We start from the raw sequence: 19,685 nt of genomic DNA on the forward strand, positions 1-19,685 counted from the left end.
CTCTCTCTCTCTCTCACTCTACTCTCTTTCTCTCTCTCTCTCTCATGGAGTGCAGACAAAAGGTGCATGCCTCTTTTTTTCCACTGCATGAATATGAGAATAAGAAAGCCTCTGCATGCGAAGATGGCTAGATGGTGAAGGACCGTGAGAAAGAGAAACTACCTGGGACGAGGAACAATGCCATCTTGCATCCATGGCAGCCTGGCTACTCTGCCTGCCTCCTTTACACAGCTGATGCCTTTGTCTTTCTCTCCTTTTTTTCTCTCTTTAGGTGAGTTTGTCCTGGCTTTTTTTTTGTGCTCTGTTTTCTCTCTCTTTCTCTCTCTTTCTGCCTCTTCCTCCTGCCTCTGCTCCTAAAGCAACACCAGTAAATTCAGTCCGCTCTGTGAGATCAATAGTGATGACTGGAGAAGTCCTACTCTGGTAGGGAGATGAGGAAGATAAATTGTCTGCGCATCAGGAGAGCCTATCAGTGCCTTCTAGAGAGAGAGAGAGAAAGAGCGAGCGAGAGAGAGAGAGAGCGAGAGAGAGATAGAGAGCAAGAGCGAGTATGAGCGAGAAGGGGAAGTGGAGCAGGAGCGCGAGAGAGAAAACGAGAAAGAGAGTGATACACAGGGCGAGAGAGTGAGAGGGAGAGATGGAAAAAAGATGGTAAGACTGTGAGCAGACTGTCTGGATCACCTGACTAAGTTTGGCCAATCACGAGCCCCGCTGAGCCTGAGGTTGCTAAGGGTTTGCTCCGTTGGAGACGGTATTTTATTATATATATCTTTTTTCTTTGGAGAAGGAAGTGTGCATGCGAGGGGCGGCACACTTTCCGCCCTGCCATCACACACCACAGGGACACAGCCCACAGCCTCACATCAAACACACACACTCTCCCAGTATACAGCAAAGGAGTTAGCCTGGAAGGAATATTACACAACACTTTGAAGTACGGCAGAGCAACAGGGTCGAGCGAGCATGACTTACTGCAGTTAAAGCTCTCTCTCTCTCTCTGTATTGCTTCATATGGATATTCATCTTAAGCCCAGTTCTCCCTGTGGGACTCCACATCCCTCTGCAACATTAACTATCATAAAAGAGAATGTGCAGCCTTTACCTGGGATTTCACACCGTATCAGGGGAGTGTTCACACACACACACACACACACACACACACACACACACACACACACACACACACCTCTCTTTGCCTTTTGTCTCTGTGTTTTTTTGCACCTCAGCCAGCCTCGTGGGGCTCAATTTGTCTGCTGCAACTGCAGAATCCACACAGTGACAGACCATGGCCATAAATTATGAATGTGATAGAATTCATAAAAAGGAATAAAATCCAAGCCCTGGTAGCATCTAGGCTCCTAGCACAGAAAGGACAGGGATTTGCTGCAGGAGACATGACAAATGGGCCAATAAAAAAAGAGCAGAATTTAATTACATGATGTAACAGTGATGAAGCATTTCACTATGCAGCATGAAACGATTCTGCACGAAGAAGAACAAGCTTGGATGACACTGCCCAGGAGGACCCGGCTGCCCATCACAGAGGCTCATCACAGCACTGTCCAAACCCCACCCTGGAGCACCAACCAGCTCATCACTAACATTAAGAACAGCTATCTAGAACACTGGGAGAACTAAATCCAAGCTCAGAATAAACTAGAACATTTCAGTGCAGTTAAAAGAGAATATCGCCTGACAGTCAGAGACCCACAGCAGAGATGGATCCTGAAGATCAGTGACCACAGCCTGGTTGAAGAGAAGGGCAGGTATAAAAGGTCCTGTCTGCCCAGAGAGGAGAGAGAGTGTGTGGTCACTGTGAGAGCAGAGAGGCGGAGACAGAGAGGCACTTCCTCCTTTACCGTCAAAAATTCAAAACAACAACAGATAGATGATTCTAGACTTTAAAACACTTACAGACCTGGAGAAATTAGAGATAATACGGGGAGCAAGGCACACATCCCCCCTCGCTGTACAGTGTGTATCAGCTTCCATACCCTTCCCTTTCCCCTAAAGATATAAATATCTATACTACATATTACTCCATATATAAAGCATACACTGTAAAAAAATTCTTGTAAATTTTATAGTAAAATACTGGCAGCAGAGTTCCCAGGCATTTACCGTATTTTTACAGGAACACTACTGTATTTCAAATTTACAGCGTATTACTGTAATTGAGTAATACAAACATTTACTGTAAATACAGTGATTTACAATAAAATACTGTGGCTGACTTGCTGTAAATTTACAGCAATTTTTTTACAGTGTATGTAAATGTTGTTAAAACTCCTTAATTCACTACTGTAGCGCCTTATTTTTAAAATGGCTGCTTTTATTTTTTCATTTCTTGGTGTTATTGTTTCTTGGTGTAATGCTCTGGTAATTTTGTTCTCATACCCGTCATACCAATAAAGCTACATAGAATCTTGAATCTTGAGAGTGAGAGAGAGAGAGAGAGAGAGAGAGAGCTCTGCTTCACTAACCCATTTCATTAACCCACTTCCTGCCAGCTCCAACACTGCTATCGATTGTTTGATTTAAGCAATCGTTGAAAATGAAGCCTGTGACAACAGAGCATTCAGGGAATAAAAGGAAGATCCATTAAATGGACAGAAACCAAACATGTGCTGGAGCCAGGGCTATTTAGCTCGGCTGGTTAAAGCAGTTATGCATGAAGTTGCGTTATTCTTGGCTCTTCTCATGATGCAATGGCAGGAAACTGTCTGGACTCATTGTAGGAGTGTAGGTGAAAATCTTGTGACGCTAAACTGCCATTATATCTGGGTTCCAACAAGAAACTGGCACACACCAACAGAAAAGTTCACAAAAGCTTAAGCTTGGAGGACTTGGCTAATGTCCTGGAATTTACTGGTATTTTATTGTCTCCCAGAGGTCCACTTCTGACATTTGTATGGTTCTGACATTTCTTTGCCAAAATCAGTCATTAACACTTTCCCCCATCTGTTTATACCTTAGAATAAGGTGTAATGCCCTTGGCTGCTCTGTGTTTTTCAAAAAAAACTATCCATGCTCTAAAAATAAAGAGTTCTTTGCACAATGCCAGAGAAAAACTCTTTTGGAGGAACTTTTCCATGAGTGGTCCCATAGGGAATTCTTTTTTATAAGTGACCCACCATAAAGTGTAAAAGTTCTAGGAAGAAGCCATGAATTAGATTTGAACAAATACATGTTACATCTTTAAGCCTTTAACCACTTATCCAGTTCAGGGTCGCGGTGGGTCCAGAGCCTACCTGGAATCATTGGGCGCAAGGCAGGAATACACCCTGGAGGGGGCGCCAGTCCTTCACAGGGCAACACACACATTCACTCACACATATGGTCACTTTGAGTCACCAATCCACCTACCAACGTGTGTTTTTGGAATGTGTTTTTGGACTGTGAGAGGAAACCGGAGCACCCGGAGGAAACCCACGCAGACACAGGGAGAACACACCAACTCCTCACAGACAGTCACCCGGAGCGGGAATCAAACCCACAACCTCCAGGTCCCTGGAGCTGTGTGACTGCGACACTACCTGCTGCTCCACAGTGCCGCACCTTTAAAACCATTTTCACATAATTTGTTTTTCCAGACAGGGATTTTTTAACATCCCTGTGCACTCACAAGCACTATTTTTATGAGGGAATAATCAAACACTCTTTCAGTGAGGACTGATGGGGCTAACTTTGCTCGAAGGATGAATAGGTGGATATATGGAAATGTGTTTGGCAGCAACAAATAGACAGTATGGTTTGTTTGGACATTTAGGAACTTCTAGAACAAAGTTAAATTCCATTTTTTAAAAAAGAAATAAAGGCATTTAAGGTCATCTCACTCTCTTCACCAGTATCTTCATCAGAATAAATATTACTATCCCCTTCATCCTACTTTAACTGCAAGGAGCATAAACCTACACGTCTCCGTCACATCCTCCCAGTCACCCACAACAGTCACAACAAGCTATAAATAAATGAAAGCATGCTGAATATATTCACGAGGGAAGGATAAAAACAGCACTGTTAGAATGCAGTGAAACAAACCCCACGTGTGCGCAGCCCCAAGTGAATAGAGATGTGAGTCTCTCAGGAGGCATGCGCCTACGCAGTCGTTTCACTGGCAGAGCAGCCGTCACTCAAACACTTTGTGTCTATCCTTCAGATCGCAAACATGTCCCGGTGTGTTTAATGACACGTATGGCACACGCAGAGAGCGCTAATTCATTATTTAAAGCTTAGCACGTAGCTCAGAACCCAGCACGCCACCCCATTAGATCAGAATAAACACACGTCCTCACTCGGCTAATTCCTGCCTCTCTGAAATCCACCGCCACTGCCTCAGAAACAGCAGCCGCACAGGCTGAGAGGGAATGTGGGAGCTGTAGCCATGAAAAAGATCATCCCTTTAAATCACATGGGGCAAGGGAGCAAGAGGGGGAGAGATAAAAAGAGATAGAGAGAAAAAGAGAGAGAGAGATAATGCAGTATAAAGGGAATGAGAAGCGTGAAGACAAAGGCGAAGAGAAAGAAAAGACAACCATGATAAAGCGCAGCTGCCACTTCCAAATCTCAGTTGCCCTCAGCTCCACTCACAAAGGGAATCGACTTCTGATAGAAATATTCAGCACATCATCTGCCACTCAAAAGCTAACTCAGACTCTGTTGGTTTTTATTTTTTCCCCTCCATTTCTACAAGTGTTTTCTTCCTTTGAGAAACACTTCAGAGCTGTTTGTTTGTAGCTTCTCCAGCACTAAGCAAAACACACCATGACGCTTTACATCCTGTGGAATTTTTCTCCACCGTGGGTTAAAAAAAGCTCCACACTCTGTGACTGCTTTTCATTAAAGCTAATTCAAGCTACACAAAATGGAAGATGGTTTGTGTTCAAAAACTAGTCTAAAGTAAGTATAGAGAAGAGCTACACATAAAATTATTACAACAAAGTGTAATGCGTTAACTCAGAACAGGTTCGGTGTGTGAACGGGTTTTATTCTTAAATCCGTCACGTCATGCTTCCATTGGTGTTCATTCTTGTTTCTCCATTTTTTCTGGATTATTTGTTAGTTCTGGATCATTTGGGAATGATTGCAAAGGACTATAATATTATATCTTTGTTGTGTGCACTATTTTGGTACTACATTTAATCAGTGATGGACAAACAGTTTATCTACGTTCAATGTGGTAGAGTGAAAGTTGATAAACCCTCGGTTAAATATAAAAAATGTAGTCATATAAGTGCTCGATTCATATTTTAAACCACTTAAGATCATTTTAAAATTAGACGTTTAGTGAATTGGTTGTGGGCGGCACGGTGGTGCAGCAGGTAGTGTCGCAGTCACACAGCTCCAGGGACTTGGAGGTTGTGGGTTTGAGTCCCGCTCCGGGTGACTGTCCTGTGAGGAGTTTGGTGTGTTCTACCTGTGTCCGTGTGGGCTTCATCCGGGTGCAAACACACGTTGGTAGGTGGATTGGTGACTCAAAATTGTCCGTAGGTTTGAGTGTGTGAGTGAATGTGTGTTGCCCTGTGAAGGACTGCCGCCCCCTCTTGGGTGTATTCCCGCCTTGCGCCCAGTGATTCTGGGTAGGCTCTGGACCCATCACGACCTTGGACTGGATAAGCGCTTACAGATAATGAATGGATGAATTGTGTGCTGTGATTGGTTGGATTTATTTCTGATTTGATGGAATATCTAGTGTTTATTTTACACTTCTGTGTAGAAAGCAGGGAAGCAAATGGCATGTTTACATACCTTGTTATCTTGTCTTATAAATATGTCATTAATATTTTATCATATCATATTTAGTAGAGGGTGGCAAGGTAGTACCAGAGGTAGTATCACTGCCACACAGCCCTAGGGTCCTTGACTCACACTCCGTGAGGAGATTGTCCATAGATATTTGTGTGTGAGTGGCAGTGATCCACGGTGTTCCTGCTTTGCACCCAATGATTCTGAGTCGGCTTGAGACCCACCACAACCTTCAACAAGATGAAGTGGGTACAGATGAATGAATGAACAACTGAGTAAAGAAATAAAAGCAGCCATTTCTCTGTCTTTCTCATGTTTAGTTCTTAAACAAAATTTAAACTATATTTTCTGGCGTGATAGAGCACCACAGGACACATCTGGGATAATATGGAATGGTTTTTGTATCCAAAACAAATCTAAAATCAGTGTGTGATCTCAACAAGGCTTGAATGTCAATAAATCATATCAGAAATGTTTCAATAGTTAGTGTTAAGCATTTCCAGAAGAATAGATGCTTTTACTGCAGCCAAGGGGGACAATCTACCTGCACATATCCTTGATTTCAGAAGAAATAATGGGTGAAGAGGTGTCTGCAAACAGACATCAAATTTAGTCAGTTTCTGCTTTGTTAGTAACTTGTATATTTAAGATATTAAAAAAGAATAAAGCATGTAAAACTGTAACATATTTAAGAACACTGATTTTCATTCACTCGTTAAAGACTGAAAATCTCTGGCTCCACAGTTTCTCCGGCTGAATTAAGTGTGTTTAATTTTGCCTGACAGGGCCGTCTCGGCGGACATGTGCCAAAGTGCTAAGAGGGGACAGAGGAGAGAGGAAGTGTCATTAGTAGTGATTACTAAGAGCTCTCTTACCTAATGGAAACTTCACACATCTGTAATCAACGCCTGTCCATGAACCACTTGGCTCACACATCTCTCCCTCTCTACAGCTCTCACCACTGATTAAATGTTAAAGCACTAATACAGCATTAGATATTTCATAAATGAAGTGGTTGCTTTAGGACAGAGTGAAGCAGCTGGCCAGAGAGCGAGGGAGAGAGAGAGAGAGAGAGAGCTGAGCTGAGCCGAGCTGAAAAGCAGAGACACTGCAGCATTAAGAGGAGGGGAGTCGCACATTTCCATGGCAACATTTCCCACCATCACATTGCTTTTTTTTTTTTTCTCTGTACGGCCCACCATTTTGTAGCAGGATCTGCACAGATGAGGCTACGATAAGCAGAGTTTCGGTTCTAGCAAACAATATCAGCTTGGTGGTAACCGCTGGTTTCGCACCAAGTGCCTGGGGTGCCCTTGAGCGAGGAGGTAATTTAATACGTAGCCCCGGAATTAGTTTTAACCATATCAAATTATGATTTCATTGTTGCGGAAGCTGAATCACAGTGAGCGGCGTCACGCTTGAGGACACAAGCCCATCAGCAACGGACTGGCCTCAGCAGGCCTGTCAATCAGCGCGGTCAGCTAGCAGCACTGACATGTAATTACAGCACTGCAATTAGAGTCCACTGTCAGAGAGAGTGATGTGTCGTACACCACCCACTGCAGCACAGACCGAGAGAGAGAGAGAGAGAGAGACAGAGCGAGAACAAAACAGGTGAGACTGAGAGAGGAGGGGAGGCAGATTTACCACTTATTCCTCCAAGAGCGCTAAAGAGAAATGACTTGACCACTACAAAGTGTTCACCCCTGACCGACTACACCCTTCCTGGACCTACTTTCATTTGCCTTAACTTCTCTTTGATCACACATTCAGTGTCTGATCTCCCGCTGCTCGGAGCGTGCTCAGTGCCCTGGTGCAGGTGGCTGAGCAGGAGAATCACTTTAGAGAAAGAAGTGAGGGACTCAGTTGGAGCTCAACCGGCCACTTGTTCTCCAACACATAATCCAGCTACAGCTTTCCTGTGTGCCACTGTATTAGCTTTGTGAAGACCCCTTCTGTCGGAGGGCATGATGAGTGCCCTGCTAAAGTCTGAGGCACTGATTAAGGCCACAACACACTGGGTACTACACACACACACACACACACAGAGAGAGAGAGAAATAGAGAGAGAGAGAGAGAGAGAGAGAGAGAGAGAAATAAAAGCAGTCAGACAGAAACAGAAGGAACATTTGTGAATGCGGAGAATAATGGAAGAAAACACTGTGGCTGTGAATGAGGGAGAAAGCTCTAAAACAGTGTGAAGGTTAAGTGTAGAGCAGCAATGAGAGGGAACATTTCAGAAATGTGGCTAGAGGATATTCAACAACAGCATGAATAAGGAAAACCACTCTAGAGTAGGGGGTACCTAAATAATTTGTTTTGAGGAACCAAAAAACAAAATGGTTTCCGTGTAAATTGGATAATAGCCAAAGGTCTTAGATATTGCCACTGTTCAAAGAAAAACATGTATCTCCGTTTTTGTTGATTTTTAGTGTATTACGTCATTTGAACACAGCACATTTCTTTCATATTGTGCCAAAAAGTCTATGATGAATGGACCAACAAAAATGCTCCAAAATTACTTTTTAACATAATTTAAATATTCATTCATTCACTCATGGTCTGAAACTGCTTATCCAGTTCAGGGTCTCAGTGGGTCCGGAGCCTACCTGGAATCACTGGAGGGGGCGCCAGTCCTTCACAGGGTGACACACATTCACACACTCACACCTATGGACACGTTTGAGTTGCCAATCCACCTACCCACGTGTGTTTTTGGACTATTTTAAATATTTATTTATTTTTGACAATTTGGCTGCAGTTTTGACATTGTTCCCAACATTTACCCACTGCTACCACATACCAACTGAACCCTGGGTTAGTTAGTATTCGAAGGAGCCAGTTAGTCCTAGCCATTAGATAAACCATCGTTGTCCGCCAATCAAAACACTCTCATAGTAATCCATCACCATACGCACACAAACCCAGATACACGAAGCAGGATTATAAAATAAAGTCACGGACACTGACCTGTGACGGTGTGGTCTGCTTGCCCTGGCGGTTGGACGCTGTGGTGGTGGTGATGTCAGTGAGCGAGGGTGACGTTTCGGATCGGTTCCCTGTGGCTGAGGCGCTGGACTGAGGGGTGATAGAGGAGGAGGGCAGATCGCCCACCAGCCGGGCACTGCCCTCCACGCGCACGTTGGGGTCGCCCTCGGCGGCCATGTTCAGCACTTTCAGGCCATTGTAGTAGAGGCCGGAGAGCTGCCCCTGAAACGCCCGGCTGCCGCGCTCCCAGCCGCCGATCTTTATGGTAGTCTGGCTGTTGAAGATGGTGAGTTGACGACCTGCCAATGGACAACGTTACACAAATACGGGTGTTCAACGGCCCTGCTCACACTGCGCACTCTTACACACATACATACATACTCAGACTCCTAAACACACACACACACACGCGCGCGCTCACACGCTCACACACACACACATCCATGCACACAGAGGAATGATGGAAGTTCTGATGGTGAAACACACAACAACGTGTCCTTATTCTCCCTGACGATTGTGGAAGCAATAAATTACTCTAATGCTAACAGCAACACCAGTAATTTATCGACTTTGATTTAATGGGCTGCTGTTGATGATGCAAACAAATGAAGAGGATGAAGAAACTGGCTCCTGACTAATCAATGGAGCTTTGCTAAAAGGACAATCAAATTTCTTTCTTTCTTTCTTGAAAACAAGAAACGCAAAAAGGTTGCCTCTCGGCTTGGGGAAGAGTGGCGAGTTGGAGGCTGGAGAGCTACAGATGAAAACGATTCGCTTTCACAGTTCAGCAGTAAAACTTTGTTGATGAGATTGCCTTTCAGCAAGGGCGGTGGCAACTGAAATTAATTAGACTGAAATAAGGCTTACGTGAGATGATGATTTTACTACTACATGACACATACATCATTCATCATGATAATAACTTCATTAAAGAAGGAAAACAAAAGCAACCAAACAAAATCAAATGAAAGAAAACAAGCAAAGTTCAAAACCAGTCACTCTGAACGTTTCAGATGATTACATTCATTACAGCATGCACTCAGAAGTCTTTTCCCTTCTCATGGGTTTAATCTGTTTGTTAAAGGGACTTCATATCTGATGCCAATAATCATTGAAGCTATTTAAGAGACATTTGCTTTATCTTTTTAACTGTGCACTTTAGCAGTTTCCAAAAGCAATATGTTTAGCATAGAAAGGAAACATATATGAATTAAACATCAACACTATGAATTGAAAATGTGACAAATACTTTAATTGATAATTTAGATTTTTACAGTTGTGAACATTATTTAAGTATTTTAATGATATATGCATACATGAAATATGTAGATATATATATAGATATATATATTTTAATGATGGATCTAACTTTATCAGTATATTACCAGTCCCTTTAACCTGTGATTGCCAGGTAAAACTGATTACATATGCAGTATAACAACACATTACTCTACTGTACAATGCAAATATTACAAACTACATTTGTTTAAAGTTTTAAAATTTGTTAAACAGGGGATTTATGTTTTAGATGGTTTATCGTTTGTGCAGTAATATCACTTGCTTATGATCAAATTATCTTTTATTTAAAGTTTTAATCAATGTTTTTACCTTTGTCGAGTAGCCATTCGTCAACTACTCGACCAAGCCGATATGGGATTCGCTGTCTAGCAATCGCCAGGCGTTCGTTATCAATGTTGCCTTTAAAGTTTAAAGAGACATTTCATTGTTAAAATCTGAAAGGTCAAAGATTAAAACCTACAGTGACAAGTCTGCCTCAGCTAGCTGCTTTTTTTTCTGGTTTGAAAATTAGGTACACCAAGATTACATACATAGCATTGATAATCAATCAATTAACTTTTATTATTTAAGCCAACAATTATCCCTATATTATGATAAATACTGAAGTAGGTTAACTATTCACCTGCTCTCTTAAGGTTATGAGAAACAAAGCAAACTCAAAAGTTTAAATACCATATCACTCATTTACAAAATACATTTACAAAATGATATTTCTTTTAAATCTTTTTAGCAGATTTTTCGTCTAGTTATATACTGCTCATTTTAACCTAAACACTGTCATTGCAGTACATTCAAGCTTTTGGCTTCATTCATTTAAGTTAAGCTAAAATCTCACACTAATTATAAGAAAACAATACATTTAAAGACATCAAAATATCAGCAAAACACTCAGGAATATAGGCAACAGGGAAATAAGCAAAACAATAAAACATGTTAAATCAGTCAGTTTCCAGAAGAACATAACATTTGCCCCATGCGAATTGGAGAAGGCTTTGACAAAAGCTTTTCCCTCAGAGATCGCTCGCAGGAATAAACGTACGTGTCTTGTTCTAATCCCAAATCCTCGGACAATTGAGAGGAAAGGCTTGCCGTGACCTGGGAGTGAGCTGCTCTACATAGAGATATCTGTATGCTGCACCAGGGTTGGGAGATTGACACTTTGGCTCTTTCACACAAAACAATGCATTATCCACCGGCCAGTTTTTGCGCTCTTGAATTCGGCTCCGTCGAAAACATTTACTCCACTTCCATTACAGCCCACACATAATTGCTACTCCTATCTTCAGTCGGAAATGAAAGGTGAACCTGTCTAGCTGCGATTTCTAGAAAGTATAATTACGCGGCACAGTTTTTACCCTCTGAGTCATTAACTTGTTATTTGTCAATCAACCAAACGTCTCCAACAGTGTTTCTCCTACTTCACACAATTAATGTATGATTACAATAGGTAGGAAATCAATTCTGAATTTGACTACGCAACATAAGCAGAGAGGGGAGACGCCGAAGCGTCTAGAGGTCAAGAATACGCCAGCCGTTCAGTTCCCACACACATATATTTGGTTTTCAATACTCCCTCACAGCAACGGAGTACCGAAATGCAGCGTGATTCATACGACTCATGGCTGTGCAATTGAAGTTAAACCTTATATTCTCCAATAAAAGCATGTCAGTGTTCCTTTCTGGACACAGCGCTCGGAATTCTATATCTGTCGCTCAAATGTGAAGCATGACTTGCTGCTTAGACGTGGCTGAATAGCACGTTAGAGACGTGACTTAAGTGTGACGCCCACCCACAGTCAGGAGCCAGGCTTGGCTCGTTCTCTGGGAGCAGGAGAAGAAGAGTGAGAATGAGACGTGAGAAACAGGTTCTGGTAGACAGAGTGTCATGGGACGGCAGAAACATGCTCCAAAGACGCCAGCAAGTCCCTGTCTCTGTACACGAGAATCAGGAATCAGAAACCCGTTATTATAGCTCGATTACTGGATACTGATTATCACTGAAAGTAATCAACCGAATGATCCTCTCCAAATTGCCTAGTTTAAATTAGACATTGAACAACTCTGAACTCTAACGTGTATTCATAAGGTTGAACTGGAGTGTTGCAGATATTTCCAGAGGCCTGTCAAACCTCTGAACAGCTGCTGAGCAGTGAATGTCTCTGTGAGAAGAGCACAGCTAGATCAAATCTACAACTCTTTCCTCTACACAATGGTACTGTCAGTAACAGTCATATGGTAATAACAGTGTGATATTCTGAAAGGACACTCGTGAGGGCAGATGTGGACAGATTAATTTTGTGACCAAGCATGTCACTGTCCACAGGCAATGGATCTCCTAACTTTTACTGACAATACAATTCTGAACTTGTACTGAAAATACAAAACACTGCTCAGCAGTCTTCAGGGCATTTCATGGCATATCAGGTTGATTGGTAGCCATGGCTCACTCCCCCTGGCTATGTCCGTGCTATGAATGGTCACAAAAGCACACACACACACAAGCCCCCACTGGGGCCATGCTGTGTTTTGATGAGGGAGTTAGCCCTGGGGCTTGTTCATAATGAATGCTGAGGTAGCTCTCTAGCTTTTTTTCTTTATGATCTTTCATGTTCCACTTTAGTCAGCTAATAAAACAGACACACGCGCTTAAACTTAAATAAGGGCGAGATATCAGGTGAGATATTTAATGGCCACATGTTAATTAGCTTGCATTTAATGTGACTTGTATGATGGGGTAGTTTCCGTGGGCATAACACACTGGCCTCTTCCCCTGAAGCTATTGGAAAAGTTTATGTTTGGCTATTACTTTCCCAAAAGGACAGAATCAGCAAAAGGTGGGACATGATTGATAGCGCAATCTAGATGTTATATGGGTCGTCATTTATTTTGGTGAATGAATATAGAAGGTGTGGCAAGGCTATTGAACTGAACGGTAAGCAGGCGGTCAGCAAATGTCTCCGTCTGCCGAGGCCCCTTACAGAACAATACAAAGCTATCAATAGACACAAGGGGCGAGAGGGCCAATCAATTATTCCCTCCGGCTTCAAATAAACGATAAATGTGCGGAATAAATGAGAGCACACACACGCTGCGTCAGATAAAAACTAATAGTGAACCCAGGAACAACTAATAGCTGATTGAAGGGGGGAAAAGCTGCCATTATCTTTCTTGCTCTTAATTCAAATTTGGTTTGGGTTCATCCTCTTTCTCTAAAGCGGAGTCAATCAAGTTCTGATGAATTGGAATAGTCACATGGCTTCTTTTTTACCCCCTCTTCTGCTTGAAGAAAGTTTTGCTCATGCTGTCTCTGACGCTGCGTTAATTAGCATTCAGACACTGATTCATGAGGCTAATTTTCCTTTTCCAGATCCGCCGACACAAATGGAGCTGTGCCATGAAGGAAGGACCGTCGCGTTAGAACAGATTCATTTAACCGAGAGGAGAGAGACGTCACATCCGAACAGATCCACAACAGCCGCTCTGATCGCATTCTGCTCTGAATGACAACTGCTCGGGGCATTTCTTTAGTTTATTTATAATGAATAATAAAATATCTAGGGGAAATAAAAATAAAATCCTCTTTTTCTCTCTTTATTTCTGTTCTCCTCCTCCACCTCCTTCTCCCATCCTCTTTGTGCATTGTACCGTCTGCATTTTTGTGGCAGTGACAGAAAAGTTCAGGACTTAACAATAGCAAACCTGCTCTAGTACACGCCGGATGATGTAAACATGAGAAAACTCCTTTGGTTAGCGCGCCTGAGCTGCTGCAAACACAAAATGTCCGACCGAGGATTAGAGTAATCCTGTTAGGTTCCTTTCATATGGACAACACTGAATCTCAGGATGGCTTTCAGTGGAACCCCTGACTAATGCACAAAATGCAGATATAATGAGTGTGTGATTTATCTCTGGGGCCGCATTCAAAGAAGTTACCGTAGGATATGAAACGCTGACGGTTTTGATTTCGAGATAAGCTCCGTGGATTAAAATTTGGGATAAAGCTGTCTTTAATTAGTTTTGCAGGTCACGTTTTCTGTGCTTCTTAAAAGTGAAAAGTGTCTTAACAGAGCAATTTAATATGAAGCTAAAGTAACGTAACACTACACTACAGCAATGATATTAGTTATTATTAATAGTAGTTTACCATGTGACTGCACCAGAGTAAAATAACACAAAAGTGCACCAGAGCAACACCACACAAAGGGACACTCTTAGTAAACAGACGTTTCTCCGCTCTGGTCCAGAGTGTGAGTGCAAACACAGAACATTTACCATATTGTGTCAAACCTCCCCTCTTTCTGGTGCCTCAGGAAAGACAGGAATAATTGAGGATGAGCCTCAAACAATAATCTTTATAATGGAAGTAGGAAAGTGTTTGCCGTAAACTGCGAGTGAAAACAAATAGCTCCCTCTTTCATTGTGATTGACAAACGAGAGCAATAGGATTATTCCTCATCTCTGATCTCTAGTCAAGCTTTTGTCAGGGCTTTTTCAGGCAGCTGCGAGGCTGTTGAATTGGATAACCCGTTCTTTGACATTTCCAGCCTTATAAACCCTCCCGAGCCATCATCACTCCTGACATTTGAAAAGGATAGCAGGGTTACCTTTTTAGAACAGAGCCAAAGCACAATCACAGACAAAAGGCATTTTGGCTGTAACCCCGTGATTGAAACTCTGCTCCAGAGCTCTGTCGGCCTTTATTATTACTGCTATTGTGCATGTCTACGTGAGGTACGTATACAGGAGGAGGGGTCCTTACCTGTGGGGTATCGCTCTATGACTGGCAGATCGTCCACCTGCAAAGTGGCATTACCGCCACTCCGTGTAAAGCGAACTATGTGGTACTTTCCATCATTTACAAACTTTGAGGTCTCTTCAATATTTATATCATCGGTGCCCACATTGAACACCACTTTGATATTGCCTTTTTCCTGCAGAAAGAGGAGAGAAACAGAAAGAGACAGAGAGAGAGAGAGAGAGAGAGAGAGAGAGAGAGAAGAGAGAGGGAGAGAGAGAGAGAGAGAGAAGAGAGAGGGAGAGTGTGTGAGAGGGTTGTACAAAAACGGCCAAAACATTTAAACCCACTGATGTACATTAGGAACCTTTTATATGAGAGAAGTGTTCTTTTCCCACAAACAGCTCCACTTCATCACAGCAGGAACAGCTCAGAGTGTGAATTTATTCTCTGCTGCTCAAACAAGGCTATATTTCATAGGCCTGCTTATGTTTGTGACCACGCAATGCATCAAACAGGCTGACTTCCACTTAGCATTCATATTTTATAAGTTAATATCTATCGTTTATATTTTAATGAGGCTATTACATGAAAGTAATACACAGCAACTGGGAAATTAAGATGCATTTCCATCAATACTTTTGGAAATATATCCATTTGGTGTATGATACATTATTTAGGTGCGCCATTACATATGCCATTATAACAAATGATGCAGGTTAGACAAGGATTGTTAATAAACATTACGCATTATTTAAGAAAACACTGTAGATGAAGCAGTAAAAGAAAATCTACAATGTTTAATAAGCTGTATGACAGGAGTTAATGAGCTAAAATGTCAGAGGACGCAGGTGAAGAAACTGTTTCTTTATTTTCTGCTTGGCTGAGCTTGATCCTGTCGATCAACAGCATTCAGGAGAGTGTTTAACACATTAACACATTCTCACAAGCCATATATAAAACATCATTAATAAGGTAAACTACTCTATATACATTTAATAAAAAAAAATCGAGTCTTAATCGAGTGTTCAATGCACCTGAGGCTTTGTGATCACACGGAAAAACACAATGGCATGTTCATTCACGTGCATTTAATCTGCATCCTCGTTTTCAGGTTGCCATTTTCTTTGTGTTTATTCTCGTCTGTGCATTTTCTGCTGAAGTGAAATGGCAGCGCTGACGGATATTGCAGTGCCATACACACTCACGCCACTAGATGGCCTCCAACATTAATTATTGTTTTGTTAAACAGTGATACAACGCAGCAGGTGGAATTCATCTCAATCACATGTTTCAACAATGTGTGTGTGTGGGGGGCGTGTGTGTGTGTGTGTGTGGGGGGGGGGGGGGGGGGGGGGGGGCGTGTGTGTGTGTGTGTGGGGGGGGGGGCGGGGCGTGTGTGTGTGTGTGTGGGGGGGGCGTGTGTGTTTGTGTGTGTGGAGGGGTAGAGAGACACAAAATATATATATATATAAAACGCATGCTTCTAATTACTTCGCTTCAAGCACTACATAATCCCCCACAACTATCACACCTTAGGAGAGATACGAACATGCACAAACATGTTCACACACACACACACACACACACACACAGTGAGAGAGAGAGAGAGAGAGAGCTAGCCTCTTCAAATAATTGCTTTATTTGCATGCGCATTGGCCGCTGTTTGTTTTCATAAATAAAGTGGCAGAAAGCATTTTTATCTGACCCCACTCAGAGCCCACATAGATAGCACACACACACATACACACACACACTTCCAAGTGAGTGCATAAAATATACCAGTCAGGCTCCATGCCATCAGCGAAACAGCTATTGTTTTAACTACGGATAATTATCCTCACCTACACTAAAACACCACTGCTAATTGTGCGTACAAGTCCCAAGCTCATCTCACAAATTCATGACAGATGTAAGTCATTCCACACACTGTTAAAGTTTACTGACAGGCAGCATTCACCTCTAATGGACATACACCTTTAATGACAGCTGATAAAAATCTACAGAAACCTTTATAAAAGTTTATTCCTGCAAAAATCAGTTCTAAAATCTGCTTTTTTTTTTAAAATTGATTTTGCTATAATTTAACCCAGATAATGCTTAGACAGCTGCAGCGTATATATGTCAGTATTCATACCTCTATATAAGCCTAAAGAAACTCATAAAACCTGTGGTGTAGTGGCCGTAAAACCCTAGACATTCAGCATATCGTCACTGAAAATACACTTCAATCTCCAAAATAGCAACTTTATAGAAAAAAAGCATTTCTATTGGTTCTATGATCATTAACTGTTCACACAATATGAAGGACAGCTTCATACATATGGCACCACACTTAAATATTCCAACTTAGCTTTGTGCACAGATAAAAGACCTTAGGATATTTGGACGCCTGAAGGACTTTTAGGAAACATTATCTGGAAATGAAGTGTGAAAGTAAAGAAGCATAATATAAAGGTTCTAAAAGAGGCCCTTAAAATACATTTGTAGTTCTATACACTCACACATCTCATTTTCAAAAGGGGTTCCAGAGTAAAGCAGAATGATTCTTCTATGGCATCGCTCAAAGGAGAATGTGTAGCACCAGGGAAGAACAGGGAAAGTAAATATGATTTAGTAAAACAAACAAGCATACAGGCAATCCGAATGTAGCCATGCATTAAATGTGCCTGCTTACGTGTGATACTTTGTAACTGACGATGAGTGCAAAAACCATCTGTGGCATGTGTAAATAATCAAATGAGATGTGAGTGAAGGTGATGAGAGGAAATCCCTGTGCGAATACTACTCATTCACACCTTTTCTACAGGAAGAGCCAAGCCTGACACCGTACTTCATTACCCTCCCCCAGGAGAATCGGCCGGTCTGCCTGTCCTTGGCCGGGTCCTCGTCCGCTCTCAGCCAGGGGAGAGGTGTGCTCAAGCTGAGCCAAAGCGAGATGTTCCTGTAGCTTCTCAGACTCCATAATGAAGACAGACAATACCTGTTAGCCATACTCTCTGCCTATGACCAGGAACAAAGAGACCATGTCTGTGCTTCACCCTCTAACAACCTTTCTCCCTTGGCCAATTTCTGGTTCCCTGCCCATCGTTTTCCCTTTTTTTGGGGGACTGTGAAGTGAAGTGAGGTTGGAGAGAAGCTGCACTGTGATGAGTTGTGACATGCCACGCCCGTCTATAAATGAGAGACTGACCTCTCTTTCACCCTCTATTCCAGACTGCCCTGCCGGGGAGATGACCTCAGCCCGATGCTGGCAATAGGGCCCAATGCCACACCACATGGCCTCAAATCGAGGTAGAGTGTACAGAAAAAATTAGGGGGGGGGGAGGGGGGGGAACAAAGTGCAATTCCAGAGAAGAAACACTTTTGGGCACTATTATTTATAATATACCAATTATCTCTATTAGAAACCCTGTAAAGTGATACAAATAACACTTTTGGTTCCATAAAGAAGCTTTCAGTGAAGGTACTTAAAATGCATCTCATGCAAAATTCCAAACTTAGTCCTTACCCAGTAAACAAGGAACGTCCCTGGATGTTCAAAATAGGTCTAAAAGTAGTCTGTCCATCAAGGACATATTTTAAACATCAATGGACGTCCAAAATCCATCTTAATAAGTTAGTTAAGTGGTGACCAATCGATAACGTCAGTGGACGTCCAAAATGCGTTTTATACAAGTAATTTATTTCGGGAACAATTAATAACGTCAATGGACGTCCAAAATACGTCTAATAGTCGTCTTTTCAATGTCTGTGTTTGGACGACTTTTCAACTTTCATTTTCAACCTTAAGAGAACGTTGAATAGACGGCAGTCATTACGTTATTTCAACGTTGAATCAAAGGCTAAATGTTTACTGGGTAGATCCTGTTACCTGTTCTGGATTGTGTAATTACTGGTAGTTAAAGGCAACTGCTGTGCTCTCTGGTTTGTTTCCATTCAGAAGCTCTGGATCATTTAAGGTGAAACAGTTTGATTTAGGATAAAATCCACTGCTGTTTGTACATGGCTGAAATTTAACTTTTTTATTTATTGTTTGAATGACCACAAAAACTAATTTGTAAATGGAGTTGTTTTGTATCACTTTCGGTCTGTGTTTACTTTAATGCAGTTAGCAGTCCCCTCATTTTAGAGCACCTTAAGCCTAGCATACCAGGCTGAGATGTGTAGTTTACTGACACAAGGGCTTCATAAACACATCAGACCTGTTTCAAAGGGCCAGCAAATGTTGAGGAAACATCAGCAATGTATAAAAAGTGTATCCTGATTAAAATTGTAAACATCACCTTTAATTGACTATTTATGTTACAGATTATTATACATGTGACTGGATTCAAATTCCAGATGTGAAGACCTATATCCTTTGTTATTATTATTTCAAAGGACCTTTCTGGCCTGTTTTTAACATGTGTAGAAGAGAGAAAGACTCTAAATGAGTGTGACACTGAGGAATTGAATTAACCATGCAATGTCCAGCAAGCGTTAGTCAACCACACAATCCAGCCCTGGTTCACTGCCTCTCACGCCACCTTGGCTTTACAAGAGAATGATCAAATAAAGTCCCTGGACCATAACAGCAGAGAAGCAGAGAGTACGCGGGGCCAATGATTTTTACCACATTTGACTTCAAAGTGGGTTTAATCACAGCAAACTAGTAGGAGGCCATAGTTTAAGAGGAACATGAACCATCCCGGTAATGAATGTCTGTCCTACATTTTGTCCCATGTGTGATAATGTCCCAGATTAACTGACATGCCACAAAAAAGCAGCATTATTGCCTCGAGGGCAAAAAACGCAAGTAACGACAGAGACATTAAATGAGCCATGACACCAAGCCCAGATTACCATGAAACAAGCAAACAAAAAAATGTTTTGGGAGATGTTCTTCACTATATGGAGTCCTGTAAAAGGCCCTTCA

At 42.0% G+C, this 19,685-nt stretch overlaps 1 protein-coding gene across 12 annotated transcripts in view; it reads right to left on the reverse strand.

Moving 5' to 3' along the window:
* Positions 1 to 19,685, reverse strand: part of nrxn1a (neurexin 1a) — a 189,157-nt gene that overhangs the window by 12,373 nt on the left and 157,099 nt on the right. For 7 of the 12 annotated variants that reach the window (XM_066664955.1, XM_066664954.1, XM_066664952.1 and 4 more), the window contains 3 exons: positions 14,792 to 14,963; positions 10,342 to 10,431; positions 8,716 to 9,032 (listed from right to left, as the gene is read on the reverse strand). In XM_066664955.1, the coding sequence (XP_066521052.1) occupies positions 8,716 to 9,032; positions 10,342 to 10,431; positions 14,792 to 14,963 (579 nt within the window). The remainder of the gene's footprint in view (positions 1 to 8,715; positions 9,033 to 10,341; positions 10,432 to 14,791; positions 14,964 to 19,685) is intronic. The other 5 variants (XM_066664960.1, XM_066664959.1, XM_066664961.1 and 2 more) reach the window with 1 other exon arrangement.

The sequence above is a fragment of the Hoplias malabaricus genome, chromosome 3 (assembly GCF_029633855.1).
Source record: "Hoplias malabaricus isolate fHopMal1 chromosome 3, fHopMal1.hap1, whole genome shotgun sequence".
Lineage (NCBI taxonomy): Eukaryota > Metazoa > Chordata > Actinopteri > Characiformes > Erythrinidae > Hoplias > Hoplias malabaricus.